Source organism: Microchirus variegatus, assembly GCF_963457635.1.
Source record: "Microchirus variegatus genome assembly, chromosome: 12".
NCBI classification, from domain to species: Eukaryota; Metazoa; Chordata; class Actinopteri; order Pleuronectiformes; family Soleidae; genus Microchirus; species Microchirus variegatus.
This window is the reverse complement of record NC_139813.1, coordinates 28,761,874-28,776,873: the sequence shown is the minus strand read 5'-3', so window position 1 is coordinate 28,776,873 and position 15,000 is coordinate 28,761,874. Positions and strand designations below refer to the sequence as shown.

The 15,000-nt window shown below is 46.9% G+C and overlaps 2 protein-coding genes across 2 annotated transcripts in view; both read left to right on the top strand.

The window, feature by feature from the left end:
- The window catches only part of vta1 (vesicle (multivesicular body) trafficking 1), a 10,620-nt gene extending 10,082 nt beyond the window's left edge, over positions 1–538 (top strand). Inside the window, 1 exon segment of the mRNA XM_083898885.1 lies at positions 1–538. This exon segment is cut by the window's left edge and continues 367 nt beyond it. The gene's annotated coding sequence lies outside the window, so the exon portion shown is untranslated.
- Positions 539–1,075: 537 nt separating this feature from the next.
- adgrg6 (adhesion G protein-coupled receptor G6) overlaps positions 1,076–15,000 on the top strand; it is a 36,515-nt gene continuing 22,590 nt past the window's right edge. Inside the window, exons 1-10 of the mRNA XM_083898694.1 lie at positions 1,076–1,255; positions 2,820–2,908; positions 4,768–5,115; positions 5,799–5,938; positions 6,151–6,430; positions 7,947–8,132; positions 8,993–9,058; positions 9,858–9,962; positions 10,999–11,408; positions 11,874–12,831. Of these exons, the coding sequence (XP_083754820.1) occupies positions 1,254–1,255; positions 2,820–2,908; positions 4,768–5,115; positions 5,799–5,938; positions 6,151–6,430; positions 7,947–8,132; positions 8,993–9,058; positions 9,858–9,962; positions 10,999–11,408; positions 11,874–12,831 (2,584 nt within the window). The 5' untranslated portion in view covers positions 1,076–1,253. The remainder of the gene's footprint in view (positions 1,256–2,819; positions 2,909–4,767; positions 5,116–5,798; positions 5,939–6,150; positions 6,431–7,946; positions 8,133–8,992; positions 9,059–9,857; positions 9,963–10,998; positions 11,409–11,873; positions 12,832–15,000) is intronic.

The following is a 15,000-nucleotide window of genomic DNA, read 5'->3' as shown; positions in this document are numbered from 1 at the left end:
TGTTGACTACAGGACACGACTGACACACAACAGACACACAACCTACAGAGAGCTCTGAGTCTGTTGACTACAGGACACGACTGACACACAACAGACACACAACCTACAGAGAGCTCTGAGTCTGTTGACTACAGGACACGACTGACACACAACAGACACACAACAGACACACAACCTACAGAGAGCTCTGAGTCTGTTGACTACAGGACACGACTGACACACAACAGACACACAACCTACAGAGAGCTCTGAGTCTGTTGACTACAGGACACGACTGACACACAACAGACACACAACCTACAGAGAGCTCTGAGTCTGTTGACTACAGGACACGACTGACACACAACAGACACACACACACAGACACTGACACACACTGACAGACACACACACTGACACTGACACACACAGTCTCTCGTAAAGGTGGAGGAATAATGTGATGATGCTAACCTTTGACCTTTGACCCCTCGGTTTGTGTTGATTGGACGAGGGTTTTATTTTGATTTTGAATAAAATGATTTGAATAAAATGTTGAAAATGACGTTGATTCTGTTTCTTTCACTAATGTCGTGACGTCATCACGATCATGATGATGTCACATGATCGTGATCGTGATGATGTCATCAGGATCGTGATGATGTCATGATGATGTCATCATGATCATGATCGTGATGATGTCATCATGATCGTGATGATGTCATCACACTCATACACACATGTTCACTCTCTGCAGTCACATGACTCTCTCAGTAGCCACGCCCACTTTTTTACACTCTTTTATTTTGGTAGTTTTTAAAAAAAACAAACAAAAAGAAACTTTTTACTTGAAAAAGTTTCTGCCCCCCAGCTTTTATTTTGACAGGCCAACAGGAAGTGAGACAAAAAGCTCAGTGTCTCCATCTGTGGGTCACACAGCTCCACAGCTGTCCAGGTCAGTAAAACCAACGCACCCATCAGGACACAGAGCCCCTCCCTCCTCCTCTCTCTCTCCTTCTAAACTTTTCTCAGACTTGTCTCCTCCTCTTCCTCCTCCTCTTGTTCTCCTCAGTTCTTCGTCTCCTTGTGGACACTGAGGACGTCTCCTTGTCTCCTTGTGGACACTGAGGACGTCTCCTTGTCTCCTTGTGGACACTGAGGACACCTGAGTGGATTTTGACCGATGTTTTTGGGACAAAGATGAAGACGAGGACGAGGATGATGAAAGTGTGGGGTCTTCATCATCATCATCATCATCATCTGCTCTGCTGAGAAACATGTGAGTGAAGCTTTCCTTCATCTTCATCATCATCTTCATCAAACTCATTATTATTCATGAATTATTACAAATGTCACAACATTTTTGCTGAGTCACTAAAAGTTTATTTCTCATTAGTTTGTACATTATTTTTACAAAGAACACGGAAAATAAAGTCACTTGCAGCATACTGAGGACCAGTGAGTGTTTTTAACCAACAGAGTGAGGACATTTTTACAAAGTGAGGACATTTTGTCCTCACTTTGTTTTCATTCAAATCACCACCTGAGGTTGTAAACATGTTATATTCTGTTTTTATTAGAGCTCCTTAAAACCTGTTTTCCAGCCCTGGTGTTTCACACACTTTTTGCTCTGGGGCTCCACCTGCAGACTTGTTATGGTACTGCACCCAGTAGTTCTTTATAGATGTCATTCATGAAGTAGATATTTGTAATTGTGTTGATTTATAAAGTGGAAATGCTGGTCCTCACTTTGTCAACACTTTTACCTGGTCCTCAGTATGCAGCAAGTACAAGAATGTGTGTGTGTGTGTGTGTGTGAGACGTTTTGACTCGTTCACATAAAAAATCAATCAAGCTTTGATCTCCGTGTTCATTGATCACTAACATGACTCAGCAGAAAATGTGATGTCCAAAGTCACCAAAGTCACTCACTCTCACACCAAAGTCACTCACTCTCTCACACCAAAGTCACTCACTCTCCCACACCAAAGTCACTCACTCTCCCACACCAAAGTCACTCACTAAGTTTAAATGTCTTATTTTCTAAAATTCGGCTTAAAGTGTGTGTAACAGTCATATATAATGGTCTGTCAGTGAGCCTCAGCAGCAGGGGGCGCTCACATCATTCACTCATTCATCAACACAACAACAGTGAACACCTTTGTCTTTATAAGTGACAAAGGGGGCGGGGTCAGTGACATCACCAGGTAATATGTCACCTGTGATCGTGAAAAACACGGAGCACACACCTGTCCAGCAGGTGGAGCTGTGAGTGACAGGCCACAGGCCACGCCCACAGGAGGAGCGTCCAGGTCACGTGAACCCGAGGAAGAAGAATTTGATCACATGATGAATTCAGGGGCGGAGCCTACCTGTCAGGTGGTGTTCAGGAATGTTAGTGAAATATGAACCACGTAAACGTACGACTTCTTACAGACCTGAGATCTGTCTCTGTCCTGCTGTGGAAGCACAAAATGGCCGCCCGTGGGCGTGGCCTCTGCTCACACATGAATGCGTGTCTTTATGCGACGGCGTCTATGGCCTCACTCACTCTGACCTTTGACCCCACACCACTGCTCATTCATGCTGGAGTGAAGGGGGGGGGGGGGGGGTGAGCGGGTGAGGGGGTGAGAGGGTGAGAGGGTGAGAGGGTGAAGAGACGCTGGAGTGAACAAAGAGAGGAGTTTTCTTTAATGTCAGCAGCTGCATGAGGACACTTTAATATTTATGATGTTGGATTATAATCTGATCACACACTCACACACACAGACACACACACACACAGACACACACACACACACACACACACACACGTGTCTCATGTCCTCACCTTGTCTTCACAGGGAGTTCAGAGGACAAACAGGAAGAAGACGGAGACTCTGTGACTTTGTCTTCATCGTCCTCCTGCTGTGGATCAATGTTCACACACACGGTAACATGACTGTCACTCATTCACCTTCACTCATTCACTCATTCACCTTCACTCACTCACCTTCACTCACTCACCTTCACTCACTCACCTTCACTCATTCACCTTCACTCATTCACCTTCACTCATTCACCTTCACTCATTCACCTTCACTCACTCATTCACCTTCACTCATTCACCTTCACTCACTCATTCACCTTCACTCATTCACCTTCACTCACTCATTCACCTTCACTCATTCACCTTCACTCATTCACCTTCACTCACTCATTCACCTTCACTCATTCACCTTCACTCACTCATTCACCTTCACTCATTCACTCATTCACAGACAGAATTATTAGCTGCTTTTATTTTCCACATTTAAACTGTTTAATGTATTTTCCATATGTACACACACACACACACACACACACACACACACACACACATCTAGGAGAAGGAGACAAAACAAAGTGTGTTGAGAGAGAGAGAGAGAGAGAGAGAGAGAGAGAGAGAGAGAGAGAGAGAGAGAGGGGAGAAGAATGTGAAAACAGATCAGATCTGAGGTGACCTTTGACCTGGAAGAGACACAGAGAGCACTGCAGTACCAACAGTCGTCACAGGGGGCAGTGCAGTGTAGATGTCACACCTGTGTAAAACACACACACACACAGACACACACACACAGGTCATTAGTCGTCTTGTTGACATGTTTCACACATCAACAACCGTTGGTGATTAAAGTGACATGTTGTTGTTTGTGTAACAGGATGTGTGTGTGTGTGTGTGTGTGTGTGTGTGTGTGTGAGAGAGAAATTCTCATTAAAATTGTCCAGAGCCCTTAAACACATTAATTGTCCCTGAACACACCACACTGTCTTTAGTGTGTCCCTGAACACATCACACTGAAGACACTGTGTCCCTGAACACACCACACTGTCTTCACTGTGTCCCTGAACACATCACACTGAAGACACTGTGTCCCTGAACACATCACACTGAAGACACTGTGTCCCTGAACACATCACACTGAAGACAGTGTGTCCCTGAACACATCACACTGAAGACAGTGTGTCCCTGAACACATCACACTGAAGACGGTGTCCCTGTACACACCACACTGTTTTTATCTGTCCCTGAACACATCACACTGTCTTCAGTGTGTCCCTGAACACATCACACAGAAGACACGTTGTCCCTGAACACACCACACTAACTGCATCACTTGTCTTGTCCTACTTCCTGCCTTGAGTGAAACCTCTATGTCTCCTTGTCTCCTATGACCTTTGTCTCCTGTTGTCCTAAAGACCTTTGTCTTCTCGTCTCCTTGACGCTTTGATCTGAAGGAATCAACAGCGATGCTCACTACTGCCCTCTCGTGTCCTAACGGTAGTAGGCGTTTGTCTCCTTCCTCGTCTCCTCGTCTCCTAGCGTCTCACCGCCTGCGAGACATTTCCGTCTTTTGGACGTTGTTTAAAAGTTTGTGAACACGTCGTCCGTCTTTCTTCTTCTTCTCTAAACTTTTATTCGTGGAGTGCAAGGTTCCTAACCGATGTGTCCTCGTCTCCTAGTCTGATGATTCCTTCCTTTAACACGAGCATGTTCTTCTTCTTCTGTGGTGATTTACTGCAGTCGTCGTCTCTAATCACGTCCGTCCTCTCTGTCCTTCACCAGGTGGACGTCTCACGTCTCTAAACTCACACTTTGTCTTTGTCCTGATTCCGTCCTCAAGGACAACCTTGATGTCTCCTTGTCTCCTTCTTGAAGACATCAAGTGTTTGCTCGTTGTAGCTGTAGAACCTTCCCTCGTCTCCTTGTGTCCTTGTTGGACACCCTTGTCTCTGTGGACGTGTGTCCCTGACTGTGTCCTCGTCCCTCAGCTCTGGGCTGCAGCTCCACAGACTGTGAGGTGCGCCTGCAGGGGGCGCTGGGCCTCATCTCCTCGCCTTGTTACCCGGACAAATACCCAAACTCTCAGTCGTGTCGCTGGACTCTTCAGGCTCCGGCCGGCTTCATCGTCCAGATCTCCTTCCTGGACTTTGACCTGGAGGAGGCGCCGGGCTGCATCTACGACCACGTGGTGGTGAAGACGGGGAACGCGGACGTGAGGTTCTGCGGCCCGACCGCTAACGGGCTAACGCTAAACTCCACGGGGAACGTGATGGAGCTCACGTTCTCCTCAGACTTCAGCGTTCAGAAGAGAGGCTTCAGTGTTAGCTTCAGACACGGTAGGTCAACCATGACATCATCACTGAGGGATGGTCAGCTGACCTCAGAGAGGCGGGGCCAGAGAGGGGCGGGGCCAGAGAGGGGCGGGGACAGAGGCATCTTCATCATTCATCATCAGCTGATGTTCACCAAAGAAACTGAAGTTAGATTCAGAACAAAGAGACGACCAGGAGTATCCCAGCATGCATTTCATCCATCCTCCTCTCCTCCTCTCTCCTCCTCTCTCCTCCTCTTCCTCCTCTCCTCTTCCTCCTCTCTCCTCCTCTCCTCCTCTTCTCCTCTCTCCTCTCCTCCTCTCTCCTCCTCTTCTCCTCCTCCTCTCTCCTCCTCTCCTCCTCTTCTCCTCTCTCCTCTCCTCCTCTCCTCCTCTCCTCCTCTTCTCCTCCTCCTCTCTCCTCCTCTCCTCCTCTTCTCCTCCTCCTCTCTCCTCCTCTCTCCTCCTCTTCTCCTCCTCCTCTCTCCTCCTCCTCTCCTCCTCTCTCCTCCTCTCTCCTCCTCTCCACCTCTCCTCCTCCTCTCTCCTCCTCTTCTCCTCCTCCTCTCTCCTCCTCTCTCCTCCTCTCTCCTCCTCCTCTCCTCCTCTCTCCTCCTCTCTCCTCCTCTCCACCTCTCCTCCTCCTCTCTCCTCCTCCTCTCCTCCTCTCCTCCTCCTCTCTCCTCCTCCTCTCCTCCTCCTCTCCAGTTGCCGTAGCGTTGAGGAATCAGAAGGTCCAGATCACCGGGGGTAACGGTCATGTGACGGCCGTCTCCAGCTCTGTTACCATGACGACACTCAGTCACTTCACCCTGTGCTTTGAGGTGGAACGCCACGCCCACAAACAGGTAATGTTCAGGCTGTTGCTATGGTTACGCCTCAGAACTTTTGATTTTATTTTGAAAACCCCAGTGATTGTTTTAGTTTGAATTAACAGATACTTTTATTCTGAAAGTGTATGAGCAGGGACAAACAGAATGGGAAACTTTTATTTTGAAAGTGTTTTAGTGAGTATTTAAATCATGTGGGCGGAGCCTGAGTGTTTTGCGTATCTTTACAGAGGGAGTGGTTCTTCACGTACTTCGACCGCAGCAGTAACATTGTCCTCAGTCTTGGCTCCGCCCACTCCTCCATGTCCATGATGGTGGACGGAGTGTCCTGCTCCATGGCGGCCATCTTGTCCTCCAGCGACTTCACCTCGTCCATGAAGTCGCTGTGTTTGACGTGGACGTCGTCCAACGGCTTGGTGGCGCTTTACTTTGAAGGACAGTACCGGACCACATCCTGTCCCGCCTCCAGAGGACACTCTGTCCCGGCTGGTGGACAGTTCCGGTTAGGAGGTCAGCCAATCACATCGCGTTTATGCAAATTAATCAATTTTAAGGTCAAAATGTGTCCACTCAAAGTACGCGCTGAGCGTCTTGTTTACATATTTATGCGTTTCTGTGTCTTGTTTACGTGTTTACGATTTGAGCATCGTGTTTACGCATTTCTGTGTCTTGTTTACGTGTTTACGCGCTGAGCGTCGTGTTTAAGTGTTTATTTGTTGAGCGTTTTGTTTACGTGTTGAGCATCTTGTTTACGCGTTTATTTGTTGAGCGTCGTGTTTACGCGTTTACGCTTCTTGTTTACGCGCTGAGCGTCGTGTTTACGTGTTTACGCTTCTTGTTTACGCGCTGAGCGTCGTGTTTTCGCGATTTGTTTACGCGTTGAGCATCTTGTTTACGTGTTGAGCATCTTGTTTACGTGTTTATTTGTTGAGCATCTTGTTTACGTGTTGAGTGTCTTGTTTACGCGTTGAGCATGTTGTTTACGAGTTGAGCGTCGTAGTTACGCGTTTAGCGCCTTGTTTATGTGTTGAGCGTTTTGTTTACGCGTTGAGTGTCTTGTTTACATGTTGAGTGTCTTGTTTACTTGTTTACGTGTTTACGTGTTGAGCGTCTTGTTTACGTGTCTATGCGTTGATCGTCTTTTTTACGCGTTGAGCGTCTTGTTTACGCGTTTATTTGTTGAGCCTTTTGTTTACGCGTTGAGCGTCTTGTTAACGTGTTAAACATGTTGTTTACGCATTGAGCGTCGTGTTTACGCGTCTTGTTTATGCGTTTAGCATCTTGTTTACGCATTGAGCATTTTGTTTACGTGTTGAACGTCTTGTTTACGCATTGATTGTCTTGTTTACTTGTTTAACGTGTTTACGCGCTGAGCGTCTTGTTTACGTGTTTACGCGTTGATCGTCTTGTTTACGTGTTTACGCGTGAACGTTTTGTTTACGTGTTTACGTGTTGAGCGTCTTGTTTACGCGTTTACGTGTTGAGCGTCTTGTTTACGCGTTTACGTGTTGAGCGTCTTGTTTAACGTGTTTACGCGTTGATCGTCTTGTTTACGTGTTTACGCGTGAACGTCTTGTTTACGTGTTTACGCGTGAACGTCTTGTTTGCGTGTTGAGCGTCTTGTTTACGCGTTGACCGTCTTGTTTACGCGTTTACCCGTTGTTAGTCTTGTTTACGTGTTTACGCACTGAGCGTCTTGTTTACTTGTTTACGTGTTGAGCGTCTTGTTTAACGTGTTTACGCGTTGATCGTCTTGTTTACGTGTTTACGTGTTGAGCGTCTTGTTTAACGTGTTTACGCGTGAACGTCTTGTTTACGTGTTTACGTGTTGAGCGTCTTGTTTAACGTGTTTACGCGTTGATCGTCTTGTTTACGTGTTTACGCGTGAACGTCTTGTTTACGTGTTGAGCGTCTTGTTTACGCGTTGACCGTCTTGTTTACGCGTTTACCCGTTGTTAGTCTTGTTTACGTGTTTACGCACTGAGCGTCTTGTTTACTTGTTTACGTGTTTACTCGTCTTGTCCAGGTCAACACGCCTTTGACGGCTTCATGTATAATCTGCGTGTGTGGGATTACTCCATGACGGCGCAGCAGCTGCAGACACTCACCTGTGACGCAGCAGGAAACATGGTCGACTGGGACAACAGTCAGTGGACGGTTCCGTCGTCTCTGGCTCAGACAGACGTCACACTCAGCTGCAGTGAGTACAACGGTCCGTCCCTGAAAACTGTCCCCAACAATAGTTCCTGCTTTACATTTATATAAGTGCTGGTCTTTGTCTTCTTCAGTGGTTATTATCTGTGTGTCTTTGTTAAACTTATTAACTAATTAACTGATTCACTAATTAACTGATTAACTAATTCACTTATTAACTGATTAACTGATTAACTCATTAACTCATTAACTCATTAACTAATTAACTTATTAACTGATTAACTGTATGAATTGATGACGCTTTAACAAACTGACTCTGCTTCTCTTCACAGTTTGTTTCCCTCACTGCATTCATTTAACTACTGCTGCGCCATCTAGTGGTGAGTGCTGCTAACACGCTGCTCCTGTGTGTGTGTGTGTGTGTGTGTGTGTGTGTGAGTGTGTGTGAAGCCTCGTTCTTTTTCCACATTAAAAACGTTAAAAACAAATAAAAGCTCAGATATTTTCCACTCGTCATGAAACTGAAACCTGATCCACGTTAAAGGGACAGTTCAGACTTTAGTGACTGAATCAATGACTCAGCAGAAAACATCTGAGTCACATGATCGAGAGAGAGGTGTGTCTGTGAGTTAACCCCTCCCTCTTTTCCAGTATGACTGTGAGTTAACTCCTCCCTCTCTTCAGGTGTGTCTGTGAGTTAACTCCTCCCTCTTTTCCAGTATGACTGTGAGTTAACTCCTCCCTCTCTTCAGGTGTGTCTGTGAGTTAACTCCTCCCTCTCTTCAGGTGTGTCTGTGAGTTAACTCCTCCCTCTCTTCAGGTGTCTGTGAGTTAACTCCTCCCTCTCTTCAGGTGTGTCTGTGAGTTAACTCCTCCCTCTCTTCAGGTGTCTGTGAGTTAACTCCTCCCTCTCTTCAGGTGTGACTCCGCCCAGCAGCACTCCCCTCACCACCAGCTGTGACTCACCTGAACTGGGCTGCCCAGGTAAGCAAACCAAACGCTCCCCTGTGTCCTGACGCTGTTGTCATGGAAACTGAAACTCTGAAGGTTTTTGTGTGTGTGTGTGTGTGTGTGTTGTTGTTCTGACCTTTGACCTTTGATCCTGAGGTCATGTGACCAGGAACAGTAGCTGGATGTGACCCCGCCTACTTCCTCACACTTTACTGCAGTACAGAAGCCTCACAGGGACATTTTGATCAGGATCAGGACTAAAGTCCACTCATGTATTTACTCATCTACACCATGAGGACATGAGGAGGATTAGAACCTGGTCCTGATCTGTGCTCACTGGTCCTGGTCTCAGGTCTCTGGTCCTGGTTTGTGGTCTGTGGGCTCTGATCCTGGTGTCTAGTTTTGGTCTCTGGTCCTGGTTCTGGTCTCTGGTTTCTGCTCTCACCTCTCTGGTCCTGGTCTTGGTTCTGGTCTCTGGTCTCTGGTTTCTGCTCTCTCCTTTTCCGGTCTCTGGACCTGGTTCTGGTCTCTGGTCCTGGTTCTGGTCTCTGGTCTCTGGTTCTGCTCTCTCCTCTCTGGTCCTGGTCCTGTTTTCCTGATGTCGTCCTGTATAGTGTTTGAAAAGAGCATTTATTTTGACTTATATTAACTTTAATTCAGTGTGAAATATGAAGATCATTTCATTTAGAGTCTGTTGTTGGTTCATTCATTCATTCATTCATTCATTTATTCATTTACATAAACACTGAGTTACAAATGTATATTTATAATGAAGACAGCAGCAACATGTTTTCTGTCTGTGCTTCGTCTTCTTCTGTTTGTCCATCTCCAGTCTTCACCTCCACCACTGTCATGCTACTAACCTCAACTGTTAGCATCAATGCTACCAGCACCAGCAGCCGGGTTAGCCCCTCCCCCAACAGCTCCTCCTCCTCTGGTAAGGCTTCAACTGTTTCCTGATTAAAACTGTCAAACAGAGACAACAGGTGTGTCCAAAAGGAGCATTTAATGTCCCCACAACACAGGTGCGTTTTCACGTTAATGTCCCCACAACACAGGTGCGTTTTTACGTTAATGTCCCCACAACACAGGTGCGTTTTTACGTTAATGTCCCCACAACACAGGTGCGTTTTTACGTTAATGTCCCCACGACACAGGTGCGTTTTCACGTTAATGTCCCCACAACACAGGTGTGTTTTCACGTTAATGTCCCCACGACACAGGTGTGTTTTTAGGTTAATGTCCCCACAACACAGGTGCGTTTTGAGGGTAATGTCCCCACAACACAGGTGCGTTTTCAGATAAATGTCCCCACAACACAGGTGCGTTTTCAGGTTAATGTCCCCACGACACAGGTGCGTTTTTACGTTAATGTCCCCACGACACAGGTGCGTTTTCATGTTAATGTCCCCACAACACAGGTGCGTTTTCATGTTAATGTCCCCACAACACAGGTGCGTTTTCTAGTTAATGTCCCCACAACACAGGTGCGTTTTCATGTTAATGTCCCCACAACACAGGTGCGTTTTCATGTTAATGTCCCCACAACACAGGTGCGTTTTCAGGTTAATGTCCCCACAACACAGGTGCATTTTCACGTTAATGTCCCCACAACACAGGTGTGTTTTCATGTTAACAGTGCCACCTGCTGGTGTATATTGGATCTACATCACACTGACTCTTGTTTACTTCCTTCAGTCCAACAGATTTCCTCAGAAACTCTTTCTTCTTCCATTAACATCACACAAACTAACCATGTGACGTCTGGTAAGATCAACACCATCAGAGTCATTATGATTTATTATTAATTTATTATTATTTGATTATTATTTTATTTGATTATTATTTTATTTTATTATTATTATTATGATTTGGTTTGATTTCTTCTTCTTTAATGGTCAGTGTTCAGTTAACGTACTAAAGCTTTAATGTTAATGATCAATGATGTCATTGATTCTTTGATTTGCCGTCAGTGAAGACGACCAAAGTCTCGACGGCTCCCCCTGCTGCTGCAGTTCCTCCTCAGCTACAGGAAACCGCTGCTTCCTGGTTGGAGGCGTGGTCTTCTGGCTCATTGCCTCGCAGCAGGAGACGGAGGCGTGTCTTTGGAGGAGGAGGAGGAGGAGCCTCTGGTCGCGTGGCTCCTCCTCCTTTGGCTTCGTTCTACAGACGCCGCCGTCGTCGTCACGGCGACTCTAAAACTCAGCTGGGCTACATCTCCACGCCCCTCGTGTGGCGTGGAAGAAAGAGGCCAATCAGAGAGCGAGCCGCCACCGGAGCTCCGCCCACTCCGCCGGTTTACGCAACCAAACCCGTGACACCGCCGCCCGTCACCAAAGCCACGCCCACAGGCCGACCTAAAGCCATGCCCAACTTTGACCACGTGACCAAGCCTTCACAACCGAAGCCCCGCCCACAATCTGGGATTTCATCATCAACAACAACAACAATAACAACAACAACAACAACATCTCCACGGCAACACAGAGAGGAAACATCAGGAAGAAGAGAATCTTTGTTAGATGGAGCTGCATCTTCATCATCATCATCATCATCTTCATCATCATCATCATCTTCATCATCTTCATCATCATCATCATCATCATCATCATCATCATCATCATCATCTTCATCATCTTCATCATCATCATCATCTTCATCATCTTCATCATCTTCATCATCATCATCATCATCATCATCATCATCATCATCATCATCATCTTCATCATCTTCATCATCATCATCATCATCATCATCATCATCATCAGTGTTTAGTAACAGGAAGAACAAACCTCTGAGTTCTCGTGGCGACAACAGAACGGTTGCCGTTGGTAACCGTTCACGCGAGACGTTCGTCTACGACGTGGTTAGTTCGTACGAGATCGGACCGGTGGGCGTGGTCTCAGACGCCTGGTTAATCCCGCCCTCTGGCGTTAATCCCACTCCCGCTGTGGCGAGGACGCTCTTCTCGTCTTCAGACCGCCGTCACCATGACGACCCGTCTCCAGAGGCTCCGCCTGCTGTCGCCGTGGGTCCATCTGTCCTGACGTCCACTGAGACTCCGCCCACTGAGACTCCGCCCTCTGCTTCAGCGCTTTCTCCTTCGCTCACTCCTCCTTTCCTCTCTCCTCTCCCCTCATTCCCTAACTCCTCCCCTCCTCCTCCCCTTGTCAGCCGGACGTCGCTTCCTCTCGCCGCCTCTTCGCAGCCCCGCCCACATCATCCCCCACAGTCCGTCAGCCTGTCAATCAACCAACCCCTTCATCTCCACGAAGTCTCCGCCCCCTCTGACGACAGATTAAAACAGGCTCCGCCTCTTGTTTCTTCTCACGTTCTGGACGTAAAGTTTAACGTCGCCGACGTTGTTCCGAAACTCCACGCAGACGTCGCGGCATCATTTCCTGTCCAAACAGGAAGTGTGTCTCTGCACACGCCCCCCCTCAGCTCCTCCCCCTCTGGCTTCGCGGAGCTCCGCCCCCCTGTGAGCGACGACCGCACCTCAAACGCCACAGGAGCTGCAAGTGGCAAAGGCGGAGCCAACCAGTCAGCACACTCCGCCTCCTCAAAGCTGACTCCGCCCTCTCATCCAAGTGTGTCTGATTACACTGGCGACGCCCACCTCCCACCGGCCCCGCCCCCTGTGGCGACCAGTGCCGGCCCTTTAAAGAGTTCCTCTCCAGCGCTGACGGCTGTCAGTGACGAACTGAAACAGGCCGCGGCCCCGCCCATGGCCCCGCCCATGGCCCCGCCCATGGCCCCGCCCATGGCCCCGCCCACTCACCGATCACCACCTGTGGATTTGAGTGGTAAAGCGTCGTTGCCGTGTCGATGTAAACGACACTTTGATTTAACGTGTCGGTGTGAAGCGTCTGCAGGGACGAGTACGTCAACACAAACGCCCTCATGTGATCATGTGATCATGTGTTCATTTGATCATGTGATCATGTTTTCATGTGTTCATTTGATCATGTGTTCATGTTTTCATGTGTTCACGTGATCATGTGATCATGTTTTCATGTGTTCATGTTTTCATGTGTTCATTTGATCATGTGTTCATGTTTTCATGAGTTCACGTGATCATGTGTTCATGTGATCACGTGTTCACGTGTTCACGTGTTCACGTGTTCACGTGTTCACGTGTTCACGTGATCATGTGATCATGTGATCATGTTTTCATGTGTTCACGTGATCATGTTTTCATGTGTTCATGTGTTCATTTGATCATGTGATCATGTTTTCATGAGTTCACGTGATCATGTGTTCATGTGTTCATGTGTTCATGTGTTCACGTGATCATGTGTTCATGTGTTCATGTGATCACGTGTTCATGTGTTCATGTGATCATGTGTTCATGTGATCATGTGTTCATGTGATCACGTGTTCACGTGATCATGTGATCATGTGTTCATGTGTTCATTTGATCATGTGTTCATGTTTTCATGAGTTCACGTGTTCATGTGTTCATGTGTTCATGTGTTCATGTGATCATGTGTTCATGTGATCACGTGTTCATGTGATCATGTGATCATGTGTTCATGTGTTCATGTGTTCATGTGTTCACGTGATCATGTGTTCATGTGTTCATGTGATCACGTGTTCATGTGTTCATGTGTTCATGTGATCATGTGTTCATGTGATCATGTGTTCATGTGATCATGTGATCATGTGTTCATGTGATCACGTGTTCACGTGATCATGTGATCATGTGTTCATGTGTTCATTTGATCATGTGTTCATGTTTTCATGAGTTCACGTGATCATGTGTTCATGTGTTCATGTGTTCATGTGTTCATGTGTTCACGTGATCACGTGTTCACGTGTTCATGTGTTCATGTGTTCACGTGATCACGTGTTCATGTGATCACGTGTTCACGTGATCATGTGTTCATGTGATCATGTGTTCATGTGATCATGTGATCATGTGTTCATGTGATCATGTGTTCATGTGTTCACGTGATCATGTGTTCATGTGATCACGTGTTCATGTGATCACGTGTTCATGTGATCATGTGTTCATGTGATCACGTGTTCACGTGATCATGTGTTCATGTTTTCATTTGTTCATGTGTTCACGTGATCACATGTTCACATGTTCACATGTTCACGTGTTCATGTTTTCATGTGATCACGTGTTCGCTCTTAAAAACTTTATTGACATTTAACACATGAACAAATCTGCTGAGACACAGAAACCCTGTAGAGAGTCCTCTGCTGCCTCATGTGGTCACTGTGTGTCACTGCGCTCAATCAAACACTGAAGAGTGACTCAGTGATGGAGGCAGCGTTGACACACAGTGACCACACGAGGCAGCACAGGACCAGGTCTGAACGGCTCATTCAGGACTTTTGTTTCTAATCTGAGCTGAATTAAAGTTTGAAGTGTTCAGAGAAACTGAGACAAAAACAGATTTAAGACGGAAAACGTGAATCTTCTGAAGGTGAGTTAGGGTTTAGATGAGCAGGTGTGTAGCTGTCAATCAGCTGTCAATCAGCTGTCAATCAGGTGTCAATCAGCTGTCAATCAGGTGGATGGTTTGATCTTTCATGATTTGCTCTGGGTCTCATAGTCAACTTCTCCTATTTCATCTGTTCATCATCACACTGTCCTCCTCCTCCTCTTCCTCCTGTCCTCCTCCTCCTCTTCCTCCTGTCCTCCAGTGTCCTGGTGGTGGCGCTGTCTCAGGGTTGATCTTCTTCTTCTTTTCTTCTTCTTTTGAACTAACTGCTGCTGGTGCAGTGACACCTGGTGGTCAGTGTGAGGCACTAACTGCTGGTGGTGCAGTGACACCTGGTGGTCAGTGTGAGGCACTAACTGCTGGTGGTGCAGTGACACCTGGTGGTCAGTGTGAGGCACAGCAGGAGACGTGTGAGGAAAGAGAATCTTAATCTAAAGTTTAAATCTGAGATTATAATCTAATCTGACAGATTCTCTCTGTGTATGATTCTGCTGCTGAGTCACTGAGAAACATTAACTC